The 15,831-nt window shown below is 36.4% G+C and overlaps 1 protein-coding gene across 1 annotated transcript in view; it reads right to left on the reverse strand.

Annotated features, from left to right (window-relative positions):
• Window positions 1-15,831, reverse strand: part of CLSTN2 (calsyntenin 2) — a 210,966-nt gene that overhangs the window by 54,150 nt on the left and 140,985 nt on the right. Inside the window, exons 5-7 of the mRNA XM_068406259.1 lie at window positions 13,254-13,439; window positions 7,773-8,021; window positions 7,063-7,184 (exon numbers count right to left, since the gene is read on the reverse strand). Of these exons, the coding sequence (XP_068262360.1) occupies window positions 7,063-7,184; window positions 7,773-8,021; window positions 13,254-13,439 (557 nt within the window). The remainder of the gene's footprint in view (window positions 1-7,062; window positions 7,185-7,772; window positions 8,022-13,253; window positions 13,440-15,831) is intronic.

The raw sequence follows: 15,831 nt of genomic DNA on the forward strand, positions 1-15,831 counted from the left end.
TGGAGGCCTTCCTACAGTATGCTTTAAGAGCGTGATACTTCTCATTATTTCATGGTGCTACAGCCAGTTTTAAACTCTTTTTCATTCTGTACAGAATTTCTTTCCTGGGTTGTTTTTTTTTTCTCTTTGATTCGATTGAAAAATGGAAAATGGGTGTCGTAGGGTCTTAAAGGCCTTGCTGGTTGCACTAGTTCTAACTTCCCTAGGTAATGAGCATAACTACGTATGGGAATAACAGTTTCTCATGTAAGAGCCAAAAGACAACCCACAATAGGTATTATTTTCAGAAGAGTCGACATAGCTCAACTTAAGTCTTTGGGAATAGTAGGCAAGCACAAACGTGTGTGAAAATCCTATAGATTATAATAAAATTATCATGGTGAGAAAAATGAGAAAACTTCAAAATGCAGAATACAAATACACAGAAACATGTCCAAATAATTTCAAGTAAATGCAAATAGATACATCATAAAATATTTTCAACAGGCAGCTCGGTTGCTCTTTAAGGGTCACAGAAGTTTTACAGAAGCACAGAGCAGTCACTGCATTTCACACTGAGCTGGCCTGCAGAAATCAGAAATGCACAAAACCAGGCCAATTTATAGGGAATACTTCAGAGCTGGCCCAAAGGAATTTTTGCATGTCATAAAGCAAGTTCTTGCCAGTCACTGTGATTTGTTTGTCAAGATTTTGTTATTAGTAGTAATATTGCAGTTGCATTAAAAATATATATTAAACAAGCTTCTTTCAGTTGGCATCTCAAAGAATATTTTCAGCATTTATCAGCACTGCTGACTTGTCCTTGTGCTAGCAAAAGCTGTTTTGAAGCAAGATGCTGAATAAAAATTTGTCAAAATAGCATTTAAAGATGGAAACTGGTAAATAAACTGTGTCAGAATATGCAGGGCTATAATGTAAGATACTTGGGGTGCTGTGGATGCTGCAAAGACTTTTCAAGTCCTGGAATTATTTCATCTCTGTGGCAGGATTAGCACGATTCATTCATTCATCATTTATCTCTTACTGGCTCTGTACGAAAACATCTAACTTACTTCTTTCTGTAGTTTTACTAAAGATGTATGCATAGAACAGTGCAGGTCTGCATACCAATTTGTAAAATAAGTGATTAAGAGCATAAGAAACTCTTTTGAGCTTCAAGTGAAAATTAACAACTAAACTCCACCATAAAAAAAAATTAACTTTCAATAGGGCATCGTGTTGGGAAGTATGGGACTGACAAGCCTGAACTCTTTTATCTAGAGGTGAAATTCAGTGCACAGAGATGATGGAAGCTTGCGCCATCCTACCTCCTCCACGTGACTGAATACTATGTACTTTCCGTAAATATTCACTCATTTTCTTTCTCTCCGAGCCTCTCAAGAAGGAGACCACTTAGGGCTTTCATAATCTGAATGATTGTCTTTTCAAAACGAGACGCACACAACTAACCAATTTCTAAAAATCCAGCATACAAGAAAAACTTTAATTCACAAATGCTGTAATTTAATGGAAATAGCTAATTTAACTAAGAAAAAGTCCAGATACTAAATCCCTTTCATTTTGCCCTCTTATCACGTAATGTAAATTTCTTCAAAAGTCAGTTCCTGCTCTATCATGTCCTTGCACAGTAGCTTATTTTAAAAAGTAAATGGGAATGAGGGCTTGACTGGACAAGACTGATTTCTACAGGTAGAAGACCCTATTGTGTGTGGTCATTGAAATGGTTAAATGCAAATAGAGACATTGCTTTGATCCTTCAGCATCTATATGCACACACAGAGATAGAATGCATCATATTCAGATTTATCTAAACCTTTTTCTCTAGTTCCTATTATGAAAGTAATTGTTTGGGACTTTTCCACAATGAAAAGCACTGCAGGCTTATTTTGGATTATTCAAAGCAATTTACCTCATCTTAGAAAAGAAACAATAACTTTCTGCATGTTTACCTATTTTTTGCTGACTTAGGATGACTCCAGATCATGCAGTGCATTCCCTGTGTTTTAAGGGAATCAATACCAATTTTGCCTGTGGGCTGGAAGACTATTTTCAGGATGACAACATGGGTATAAAACAGAAAATAATTTCCCACTGTGAATAAAAACAAGTACATGAAAAAAATGCTCATCCCTGGCTAAGATCCCTTCTCCCACTCAAAAAAGTGTTCCTATTCTGTTGATTTAGGGGAAGGAAAAATACCTCTTGGCTTGACTATCCTCAATATTAATATGAGAAATGTAATATCCATGATGAACAGAGTGTGAAATACACTGTGCATTGTCCTATTTAATGTTATGTTTTCCATGAATGCCTTGGTTCATTATTCAAACTATTACTTTGATTTGGTTCTGTGTGGGCTACAGAAAACAACAGTTAAAATGGACAGAAACTGAGGGAGACAGTTCTCACTATATTAACCAGAAATGGGGAACATACACGAATTATCACTCCTTACAGCAGAAATTTGAGGGTCAAAGGAGGTTTTTCCTGTGGATGACAATGAGAGGAAGGGGCACTAGTTTGAACCTTTACAACAGAGTTGCTAACAGAGCTCCCTGAAGTGCTTTTGGAAATATATTTGCATTGAAAGAAATTGAAAGAAAAAGAAGTAAGAAGACTTGATTTTTTTTTTAAACACCTCTAGGGTGAAATTCTGCCCTTGTTAAAATCAATGAACATTTTCCCACTAATTTCAACACAACTCCATTTCTAATATACATAATCTCCTTAAAAACTGATCACTTTTGCAGTCCTGGTATACTTGCATCAAGGAATTTGGCAAGGCTGGACATAGCACCAGTAGCTGAAGGGAAACGTGATCAGAGATGTAAGTTAAGAAGTTCATGAACTCCCAAGTCTCCAAGGGTACTTTTGTGCTGTATGGAGCTCAGAAAGCTCAGGCCCCTACCAGACCCATCCCACACGCAGTTATTTCCCGTGTGCAAGAGGAGGCTGTTCAATCTAACCATTTTCTTAGAACCAGTCACACGTCCATAAGTTGAGCATACAGGCATATGAGCATCTCAGTAGAAGGGAACCCTAAATTAAATCATCACAGCTTTCTAAGAAAAACAGAAACAGTTTTTATATTTCATATGTTATTCTTAGATGGCCCAAATTTATATTTGGCTGCCTAAATCACATCTATGTTCCTACCCATTTGAGACAAGTAAATGATGATTTAGGTGCCTTTTACTGACGTTGGTGACAAAACTTTTTGTAATAGGTTCTCAGTTTTAAAGAGTGTCTTATAGTTAAGTATGAGAAAAGAAATTATAAAAAAACTGTCAAATGCATCATGATACTCAATTTAAACCATTGCAAGGGAAACTCAGAAAAATGGTCATGATTCTGAAACAAAGGAAACACCTGCACTTCCAAGGAAATGGGAATAAGTCTGCTACCTCCAATTATTAGCACTTTTTGCAGACATACTCATCTCGTGTTAGGAGTTCAATACTAAAGGCACATATGCCCAAGGTTATGGCACTCTCAGGTCATGCATCCTCAGCACAATAAGTAAAAAAATTAGCCTAGCAAAGTCCCTTAAGTTTAATGTAACAAATAGGGCTAAATACACTGAAAGCCATACTGAAAATATATCCTTAGGTTTCTGAACTAACTTACAGACACAATCTTCCCACGTCTAACTTGGCAGTAACTACTCTGTGGAGGTTTCAGACACTTGCTATGCATGACAATTATGATGGCTGCATTGTATCATGAGGCTTGAGATGCACTGCTCAGGTGCAGCTACATAAAATATTACGTGACTTCTTGTATTCAGCCGAGAATGAAGTCTGCAACTTAAGATGTGTGCCACACCCACTCACCACAGAAACAAGATCTAGAGAATTAAATTAAATTTGGAATGACAATAAGCTCACATTCTTGGTCAGTGCCTTGAAAGAATGAGTAGTCTTGTGGACTAGGTAGAGCCCAAAGCAGCTGGTATAATAAATTTTACTACTCTGCAGCCGAATGATAAATGATTTCACTAATTGATGCTTCACACAATTCCAAGGTCACTGGATTCCTCTCAGCACAAACAAACTATGGATTGTTGTCACAAACATACAGCGAGCTCAGCAATAAAGTACTCTCCCACATTTTACTCTACTATGGCTGTGCTTGGTACCAACCTTTGAACTGTCTTCCAGAGTCCTATATACAATGTCATCTACAGCATCCAATATCGCAGTGCAGATGGTGAGAAACTGTACAACAGCTAGGTACATCTTAATTCCCATGTTTTTCTTAAAAAAAAAGGAAGCTGAGGATATGCCGCTACAGAATGAACAGTTCTGAAGGTGAGATTTCCAGAGATATTTCAGTATCTAAATATGCAAATAATCAACTGGTAGGATTTTCAGAAGTGTCTAGAGCAGTTAATCTACTTTTGAAAATCTAGCCCTAGCTTCTTTTCATATTGAGAACCAGAGGTTTTTGTAGTGGGATGCTAAATTGCTTTTTGATGTGGTTTTAAAATATCCTGTGCTTTCTAAGGTATATGGTTAGAACCTGGCATAACTTTACTACTTTGAAGTGAAAATTCCTGACTGCCTTGTCTTCAAATGATGCAAGTTGCTTACCAGCCCATTATTCACATATGTTTTATTTTCAGTTTCTTTTAATTTACTCCACCATATAGGCCAGATGGAGCACTGAAGAAGAGGTAAAGAAGCAATCTTTACCAGGTCCCTTCATGACAAAACTTACAGCACTATGACCATGACAATATAAATTAATCATCACGGAAGTCTGGTCATACAACCCATAACAAACTTTATTTATACTTTAATCTTACATTCTTTTTCAGCTAGAAGAACAGTTGAAAATATACTGTGGAAATTAATTCACAGTAGCTGAATGAAAGGAAATTAAAGATGTGACCTAAAAAATCTTTTCTATCTCTAGTTTCCATCATGTCGGAGTTTTCAATAGTAGTTAGGAAGGTTGTCCCTTCAGTGCCCAACCGTAGCTCAACTTTTCTGTGGTGCTACTATTTGGGAGCATATTTTAGGTTACATAAATGCTTACTGGCAGACAATGAGAAGTACAGTTTAGAACCACACAGTAGAAATGAAAAGATTTAATGTGTCAAGCACTACTTTGGATGGTGTTTAGTATATGCTTTTGCTGAGATGGCTTCAACAAAATTACTTCTCTGCAGAAACATAACTCAGAGTACAATCGATTCAATCTCAAAATATCTCCAAGGACTTATTCAGTCATCCCTAGTTGAAATCCTTGGGTTCCTCTAGGATTTACATCACAAACAATGAGTTCCTGTCATCAGATATTTGGGATTCTACTTAAATGTCAGCTGAAGATGTGAGAAGTTGTCTGCTGGTGCAACTCCCCTAGGTATATTAATTTCAGACAAAATCTGTAGACTTGCCCAAGGTATTCTTTATCCCTTGTTAGAGAAAAAATAGCACTTATACTTAACTAGTTAGATACACACACTCTTAACATATTTTGAAACAATGCATCTTCAAATTCATACAGATTTCCCAAATCAACAGACCATCCAGAACTAGACTTCTGAGATAAGCAACACTTTCTGCAAGGAAATAATACTGTCAAAATAGAAATATAAAGGGTATATGTTGCTCATCAATAACATGGATGCTAATCAAATTGCAGTGCAAGGCTAATAACACAAAAAAAATTGCTCAATATGAAAAACCAATATTTCAGGGTACACTGTCTTTTTTTTGTGATATAAGAAAGAAAAAAATATTTGGAAAGATGTTAGCATTCCTGTTCTATTCAGTTTAAGCCATTTTTCCTGTCTATTTTTGTTAAAAGTATGGAAATGTTGTGGAAAAAGTAGAGTAAGAATAAAGTCATTATAGATGGCAATAGAGATGCAAAAGTTCTTCCACACAATCAAGTACATCCGCCATCAATGGAAAATTACCTTTGACAGTATATTTTCCAGTATTTTGTCATGGCTGTTACAAGAGTTACACACAAATTTCATTTATTGAGAGGACATTGGTCCTTTCTCATTGTAAGGATATAGAAGAAAGTTGATTGCATTCAACTTTCAAAGTCAAAATACTTCATATAAACTTTGTATTATCATTAATTTAGATACTTAGTATAGAGTTTAGAAATACAAATCCATCTTCAGCACCTAGAACAGCATTACCTGAACTGACATCACCTACTCATAACTTGTAATCTTCAATATGATTTAATGTAAATTTATTCATTTCTAGACACTGTAAGATTTCATATCAAGTACAGCAGAAACTGATTCCAAACTGGTTAATGGAAATGAAAAGCAAGTGCTATGGTCATCACGTGGTTTCTTACCACATTCATCTGATAATCATGACAAAGATCATGTTTTTGTATGAATTTTGAAGGTGAATTAGGAAAATAACCACTCCCATATCTGCATCTTCAATATCACAGTTTAGACGCAAAGACATGAAGAAACTTGCTTTGAGAAAATACTACTTTGCTGAAGTCTGTCTTCTTTCATCCATATGATCCTTATCGTGCTTAGAATTAATAAATCTATGAAAGGCACTCTTATCTCTTTAATAATAATTTCCTTGCGATATACTCTTCATAATAAAGAGAAATTACATACAACACAGCAGATGAAAGTAAAAGTCTGCAGATTAGATTTACAATATATTACAAATGCCTTTCTGTGTGTCAGCATACTCCTCATTGAAAAGGTTTCCATCACTTCCATTGTGCTGATCAAGTAGATTTCTTTTAAAGATAAATGGAAAACTTTTAGGGAACTGTATGCAATGTCATGTCTCTATCCATTGCTGAAGGATATAAACCTCTACTTACTGTTTAAAATGACCCAATTAAAAAAAACCTACTGTACAAAATGACTCAACCAAGTTAACTCATTTATCTCTTTCTATGTGCATCTCAATTATAATCATAACAGTTACAAGTTGCAACATAATTGCAATAGACTTCGTATTTCCCAAAGCAGTTATGCTAGGATTTGGGTTGTTCTCTACGATTTCTAAGGGGCATGAAGACAAGGATGGGTTACAGGTAAGAGAAAACCACAGGTACCTGATCCAGTTTCCAGTGGAACTCCGCAGGACGAAAGGTGTCAGCCTGGTCAAAGTCTTTGCGCAACAGAAATACTAATCGGCAGTTGTGCACGTACAGGGCATAGTGATGTCGGTTCATCTCTGAAAGGAGGGACCAATAAGATCAGTGATCTGAACTATCATCAACACTTTTGTTTAGGTAATGTGTTTGAAAGCAATATACACTTAAAAGACAAAAACCAACTAAATAAGCAACCCCAGAAGAATTGACTTTTCTCAATATCATGGATCAGTATGGTTCTCAGGGAAGCCACCTACGGTAAGAATCTTCCTGAATCACATTGTATCAGTTTTCTTTACGGAAGCATTATGTCCAATCTAATAAATAAAATCCAAGCAAATATTTAATCTAACCAGTTTGAATGAAGAATTAGAACTGTTTTTCCCAATCTAAAACATAAAAAAATTTAAACCTAATTTAATTATTTTATCAGCCAGTTCCGATAAAATCTACAGATGTGTTCACAGAGATTATCCAAGAAGAGAACCAGTGCTTGAAACTTCGGTAGACACCAGTCCCCTCAATAAGCTATCAAGTCAGCAATGCTGAGTGGCACCATCTGAGCTTAGTAACTTTATTTTCAGACCATGTTAACTGAGGAGAGATGGTAACACACTACTAAATTTGTTATGCCCTTTGCTAAACATTTTTTCAATACACAGACTCACCTGTCTTGTCAGAGTTGCAGAGAATTGTCTCTTTCTCAGCTCTTAATCCTGGACTAGGTCCATGTTTCATCCACAGAGTGATGGTGAATTGATCAGTTAAATTCTTCGGGACTATTCCATCTGGGATTTTGGCTCCTTGCTTTCCATCAAATTTAAAAATCATGTCATTGTTATCCATGAGAAGCCCAGCTGTCCAGTTAGTTGTTGCACTGGAAGACGGTAACAGGTCAATGGCACCTGAGGAAGCTCCTGCAAATGATATATAATGAATAGTGTGATGAGAGACTAATGAAAAGGCTGTGAAGATTAATTTAATAGAGGCCAGGGTTCTGATTCACACTCTCTAGACTATTTTTACTACCCAAATGGTCCTGCTAGCTTTACTGTCAAATCATATACACATTATATATTACTGACCATAGTAAGATAGTAAGAGTTCTCTAGATTAAATGTATTGCACAGAAAAAATCCAGAAATATTTTAAAGTTATCTTTCTTGAAACTTCTCATTATTTTCTAAAATTCATTGATGACATTCAGTTATTTCAAGAACTGGTAAGACTAAAACCAAATTCTTTATATCCAGCTGGGAAGCTTTACATCTTCCCTCCCTGACAGCATGGAGATAAATGGTATGTGGGGATCATCTGCTGCAAAATACAGTACAGTGGGGATAACTGTAGGACAAGCCACCTAATGTCCAGTAGACATCCATGGATGTTCACAATAATGTTGGTATGAATGCCAACAAATACAGAGTATTCACTCTGAAACAGATAATGTCACTTTAATGCTGGCTTCTGGCAGGTACATGATGGTTGTAACTCCATGTCTTTTTGTCTAATGATAGATCTAAAACTTTTAAGTGGTACAATTCAGGTTAGCCCCGTCCAACCCAAAAGTAAATCATTAACAAAGTGGTCCCCAGCTATGCAGTATTTGTTTCTTAGAATTAATTGGGGGGGGGGGGGGGACACACCAGAAATGCAAAACACTGGTGCCAAGATCTGATAAAACAGTACAATTTTTTACAGCTCTGTGTTTTCTTACAGCTTAACAATTGTCAGACACTTTTAAAAACATGTAATGAGCTACCCAGAGCCTTTACTTAGCTGGTGACAGATAGCATTTAGCAGAAAGCATGCTTCCCAGAGTAAAAAGCACAGATTTTAAAAGTAGTATTATAGTAATGATATGAAAACATTCATATCATTCAGTAACTGAATTTCTTAGACAGTTCTCTAAAATTTATTACTGTAAAATGAGGTTATTTTGAAGTGATAGTAATAACAAACCTAACACCTGCATGTTTAGAATTTGAGCACAGAGACAAAGTGTATTTATTTTATAAATTGTAATTCTGGATAATATACCACACTGCATTGCTTAATACACAGATGTTATCAACAGGAATACATCAAACTCAATTTATCCAGATGGCACAACTTGTGATAAACTTCTATTTTTTTTTTAATTCAAGCCAATTAAAAAAAAATTACTTGCACAGGACACAAGTAAAACCATAATTTTCTCTGTCAGTTTCCTTTTATGTTAATTTTTATGGTCATTGTTTAAACATACAGAAGGAACAGAAATTGCTTGCACCATGGTGTATATCAAAGGAAATATGCTTTTAAATGGGCACATGCTTATATTAGGTAAATTATGGGTTCAAAGAAGCTGTTTCATCCCTCACTCACTCTATCTACTCTGGCCATAAACATTTGGAAAGACCTATTTTTTTCCACTAGAATGAATCTCTGGGAAAACTCCAAAACGGAAGTCTCATATTGCTTGTTAAACCTGATTCAGCAAGGTGCTCAAGTAAACTACCTTATTTTCCCAATTTAAGGTCAGGCTTGTGTAAGAGCATTTGGGTAATCAGTACCAAGCTCAACAGGTTCTACTTTGTCTGCCTGTATTTTTATGGAGATTTATCGGTTACTTTGGAACCTCATCCTGTTAGCATGTTAATCCTGCTCTGAGAACAACTACTGGATTATAAATTCAGGAGATTTAGCTGGAAGAAATCCTACGGTTTTGATCCTTATAAATCCAACCAGCATCCCAAGCTGCTCATTCATGTACATACACAGACTTGGAGCAATACAAATAGGATGTATCTGGAGGTGTTCCCAGAAGAGTCTTACCACGCTACTGGATCAGTGTCCTTCCAAAATATAGTGGTTGATACCGTTTTCTTCTAAAATGCTTCCAGAATAATGCAGAAGTCACTGCATTAAGCACAGTTTTAGACGGAGACCCCTGAGGTACCCCTTGTTAAAGTGCTTGTTTTCACAAACAACTTACAGAGTTGGCCCCACCTCCTCTCCCCACCCTGCATGTTCCTGCTGCAAACTTTGTGCCAAGATAAGCACATAGTGATGCTGCTTGATGAATGGGACCAGACTGTTGGCTTAGGTGGGAGCTAACCATCCAAATAAAACCAAGCCCAAATTATTACTTTTCAGTCAGATCAACAAATTCCTTTGAGCCTCCTGCAAAGCTACACAACCAAGATAACAGAGGGGAGGCAGGATCTACCTACCCTCCTAGCTCGAGCGTGGCCTTGAATCTGATACTCAATGTTTCCATATTTCTATTTCCCATCTACCATATGTGAGAATTAGCAATCCCATTATTTTCTATTTTATCTACATTTAGAAGGAAAGAAGACAGCACCATAGCCATCTTTCCACCATATTCTAGGCTCCTTAACTGATTATTTTTTTTAGTGAGATTTATTCTGGATAAATCTATTTTTGCAGTCCAAATTGTGTCTTTTATACATTCTTTATTTTTTATTATTGTCAGATGACAAGGTGAAAAAATGCTTACTAAAATGCTTTGAGGCACAACACTAATAACTCCTTGACTTTAAAATGACTCAAGCATAATTTAATCATTTAAACTGCCCACCTTGACCATCAAAGTGAGTACAAATCATTGTGTTGTTGAAAAGCAGGTTTAAACCATCAGTCATATAAAAAATGAATTTTAATGTACTCTCCTTATCATCTGAATTCTCTAGATTTCTAACAGATAAATGAAGAAATGAGCACAGGATTTATAAACTGGGTCCTTAATTATAGAGAGACAGTCTTGCATTTTATATGGCACAGATGAATATTTGTCTGTGATCACTCAGTTCTGCAATCACACTGTGCTTTACTGGTAGAAAAAACTTCAGAGTTTTCTTCCTTTCCAAAGCATTTATTCATTGAACCATTAGATACAATAAAGTCATTTCTGGGAGAAAACTGATTTCATAATAGTTCTCTCTACATTAAGGATGGTAATAAATACTAAAGGGTAAGCCAGTCCAAATGCAACCCTGATGTAAAGTTCATTGTCATTTACAACCTTTTAATCAAAGTCCTATTACAAGTTTCTACCTTACCTGCTCTTCTCTATGAATATATGGAAACCTTGGACAAAAAAATTAATTCTTTCAGCAGTGAGGATTTTCCCCCCCATTTACATATACTTTTTACATTCTATCTGTTTTCTCAAGTGCTTTACATTCTGTTCTTTCATGGATGTACTGAGGAAAAACTGGAAGTTCAGCAGTAATGTTAGACAGTACATCTGTCCAACTGCTCAAAGGCTGCCTGCAACTACTACAACAGCATTGACAGACCTGCTGAAATGTTTTTGATCATTCTGCTTTTCACCAGCTTAGGCCTACACATGGTGCAGACAACAAATTAAGATTAGACTAGTATTGGGAAACATGTAGTTTATTCAGAAGAAAAATAGAGAGACTTGAAATTCTCTTTTCTACTCCTTACCTGTCAGCAGGTAAGGCAGTCAAGGCACATGCTGCAAACTGAACTCCTTAGACTTTGCACAACCTTCCTCAACTAAGGAATTTTACACCAGCGGAAGGTACCTACTTTCAGTCCTACACTTAAAGTTATAATATTGTCGGATATAGTTCCCATTAGCGTTTTATGTCAACCATTGCCACCATTTGGTGGTTTAGATCTCGTACATAGTCATCTGCTCTGGATGATTGTGCCATTTGCAGTTCAGGTAAAAGGCATAAAGCAATGTTGTTTTTGCTGCCAATACAGGTTCTTAGAGGAGGCAAAGTACTTGACTTCAGTTATAACACATTTATTTTTGTTAAAATGCTAGTATTTTATGAAATTAAGTCCCCAATAGGTCACATAGCCTTGCTCAACCTCTCAGTTTTAATGTGATTAACATGATGAAGATGCATAGTGTTGGCAGATGGGTTTTATCCTGCTTTTCTAGGATCCCAGTCAGTTGGATAAAGATACAGGATTAAAATTATGATGTTTCCTGTAATCTTAACCAAGCAATTTTCAGGTTGAAAATATTCAGATTTTATGAGAATGCTACTACTCCCACTCACCTTTACCTCACTTTCCCAGTCTCCACAGGAATTGGTAATCACAACTGCAAACTATTTTTCCCTGTGAATTGGCTCTCCATTTTTAATAATTTAGTAACACTGGCTGAAAATTTTCATTTACAAAATTATTTCTTAAAGGTTAGTGTATTGATCTTAACATATCTGCAGCACTGTTGTGTGGTTATCAGAGCAAATGTAAGCACCCCAATCCAAAATCCATGCATTTAAATGGAAAAAAATGGTCTGTTTGTTACTGTAGCTCAGACAGGAGCCAGGTAAAGAGACATTTTGGAGAAGATGAGAATCAATGTTGGACACCATCAGGGCTTCAGATGAGGTCTCTAAGAAGACAGGATTTTAAAGGAGGAGGAGAGACAGCAGATCTCAAAAGGCAAGAGATAAACAGCTTAATGTGTGGCCATTGCTTTGCCATACACATAATCTTAAAGTCACAAAAATACAGCAGTATCCTCAAGTATTTAATCTACCTTTCAAAATTAATTTGTATCTTTTAGACCAAGTTATCAAAAAGCAGAAAAAGGGAATAAAGTAATTAGGAAACCTTTCTCCACCAGGATATCTCTTTTCTGAAATTCATGTTTCTTAAATATTTTTGCACAGATGATTGCCCTGAATGTCCCTTTACTTTTTGTTTGTTTTTACTCTGGCACAGTACTTAGCAGCAGAACAGAAAGCTGAGTCTGGAAGACTGAAACACAGGATGGATATTCAATTCTCATCAAATCCTATGGTCTTCCTATGATGGCAAATCTATACCTGAAATGCCACTACACTGTCACACCAGTATTAGGAGCAGAGGGAATAAAGAGTGAGAAAGAGGTGGAATGAGGAAAGAGGAAAAAAGAGAAGGGAACAGGAGCAGGAGCAAAAAAAATCAAAGCACGGAGAAGGTATGAAAAAGAGTGAAAACAAATGGAAAAGAATGGAGAACCAGTCAAATATCTCCACTCCCTTTGTTTTCATTGCTACAATCCAAAATGAACCTGCTGTGCTAAATCCACGTATTGCACGCTTACAGGTCACAAGAAACTGGTGCTTTGTCTGGAAAAATATTATATCAGCTGAAAGCCATATGCATACCACATAATTCCTGCAGAGATTTTTCTGAGTACGTTTCACGATCACAGCCCTTTCCAATGTAATTAGTCTGTAATTCAATGGTGGTATGTATTGAGGAAACTGGTCCGTCACACGTTTCTAGACGAATGCTGGGAAACAAAGGTATGCTGCCAGAACCAGCCTTGTATTCAATCCGTTTGTTCCAGTCTGGAAAAAGAAAACAACAAAAAGACCCAAGAGTGATTAAAAAAAAGGGAAGGGAGTTATATAATTTTAAATGACATATCGTTCTCAAAGTTCACTGTCTAAAAGTATTTTAACTTGACATCAATAAGTTACTGTACTAAAAAAACTGGGTTTTGCCCCTTTTTGTAACAGAGCATCAGGCTCAGTTAAGTAATACTACTGCTGCTAAAGTCACACAAGCAAGTGTACATACATATCCTGACAAGAAGTGCTAATTGGTGTCAGTCTGGATCTGCAATGTCCATGTCCCTATGACAGACTACAAGTGAGCTCTACAGGGACAGGCTGTCTGCTGCACTGAATTTGATCAGATTTCATAGTTTTGTGATACAGAACAGGTATCTCCAAGGACCAGGCTATATACGTCAGTCTCACTGGACTGTGACCAAAAGCTAATATAACACATGTGTAGTGCCACTTCTCATCTTCAAATGTCCTACTAATTTTGTGAAGTATTAATGACAGAAAGTTACAGCTGAAAGAACTACTCATGCTTTCAGCCCTATCTGACTAATCTGTGGTTTTGCTTATGCAGATGTCTCACAGTCCACAACATTTAAACAATAACCTGCCTTAGGCAGCCACCTGGGCATGCTATACATACCAATATGCTTCTCAACTGAAGCATTTAATTTTTAAATCCAATTAATTATGGTGTTTGCAACCTGCTTCAGAGAAAATCCAAACAAGCAGCATTAATTAAAAACATGTATTTCAGCTATCTTTACAGTTCATATTTTCATAGAACCATAGAATGGTTTGGGTTGGAAGGGACCTTCAAAGATCACTTAGTCCAACCCTCCCCTGCCATAGGCAGGGACATCTGCCACTAGACCAGGTTACTCAAAGTCCCATCCAATCTGACCTCGAAGACTTCCAGTGATGGGGCATCCACACCTTCTCTGGGCAACCTGTTCCAGTGTCTCACCATCCTTATAGTAAAGAATTTCATCCTTACATCCAATTTAAATCTACCTTCTTTCAGTTTAAAACTGTTGCCTCTTGTCCTGTCACTATAGGCCTTGGCAAAAAAGTTTCTCTCTGTCTTTCTTATAAGCCCACTTTAAGTATTGAGAAGCCGCAGCAAGGTCTCCCTGGAGCCTTCTCTTCTCCAGGCTGAACAACCCCAACTCTCTCAACCTTTCCTCCTAGGAGAGATATTCCAGCCCTTTGGCCATTTTCATGGCCCTCCTCTGGACCTGCTCTGACAGGTTCATATCTTTCTCATACATTTTAGCCAACTCCAGCCAAGTTACCATGCAACATAAATAAGAATGCCACAATAATACAGAGATGCAAACAGTTAATTATTTTGAAATAAAAAAACTATTCAACTCTGCTACCTAATGTGTACATCTGTGCATCTGTTAAATTTGTCAGAAGAAGTGCTCTTGCATACACAGCTGAAGTTTCTCTGACTTTTTTTTAGTCTTAGGTAAAAGAGGACTCCATAAATGGAAAAATTCTAGGTGGTGGTAGCCAATGAAATCTTTTAAAGAAAATGGACAGAGATAGTCTTTCCAAATATCAGTTGAAGGAAAAGTAATAAAATATATATGTACACACAGTTAGTAGGTGAAGGAGTTCGGTGTTTTTCAACAGGCCTCATTTTTAGAAAGCTTGAAAAAAGATGCTCTCTCCCACCATCTTAAACTGGATTAAAAATTTACAAGAAAATCTGAAAGTCCATGCAAACATTTTGAAATGTAGAGCAATCAATAGTGCAGAGTCCAGACAAAGGAGATTGGATGCTGACAGTCACTGGTCTGCATTTCAAAATTCTCATATTTTCTTTATGACTTTTAATGAAAATGGTGGCAATGTAGCATTTTTTTCTCAAGAAGAAGCTGGGACTTCATGGAATATTCTGAAAGACGTTTAGCAAGCATTTTTACTAAAATCTTGAGGACTTGTACATCACTGACTAAAAGACAACTATGATTACTTTACTGCCTGTGCAAACATCAGCTGAGTTACTATTTTGGTAGTAATTTTCAGGTAATAATATTCAGCCCATTCATTCCATATTAAGTTAGATTTGATCTGCAGTATTGCATAATTTGTCTGAAATTGTCAACTTAAACAGTTCCCTTAGAATTTCAAGTATCATATAAGGTACATCATTACAATAACAGATTTCTGTTCCCTACCCATTCCAGAAACTCGAGGTTAACATTTTTCCAATTGAACAAGAGAAGCAATTCTTTCAGATACTTAAGGTAAAAATAAAATAATTTGCTGTTTTGTATACAAGCTAGTAATATATGAATTATTGATCTTTACAGTCTCTTATTCACCAGTTAAAACATTATATTCCTCTACCCAAAAGGAAAAATACTCATATATCTGAAGC

The sequence above is a fragment of the Nyctibius grandis genome, chromosome 8, assembly GCF_013368605.1.
Source record: "Nyctibius grandis isolate bNycGra1 chromosome 8, bNycGra1.pri, whole genome shotgun sequence".
NCBI classification, from domain to species: Eukaryota; Metazoa; Chordata; class Aves; order Nyctibiiformes; family Nyctibiidae; genus Nyctibius; species Nyctibius grandis.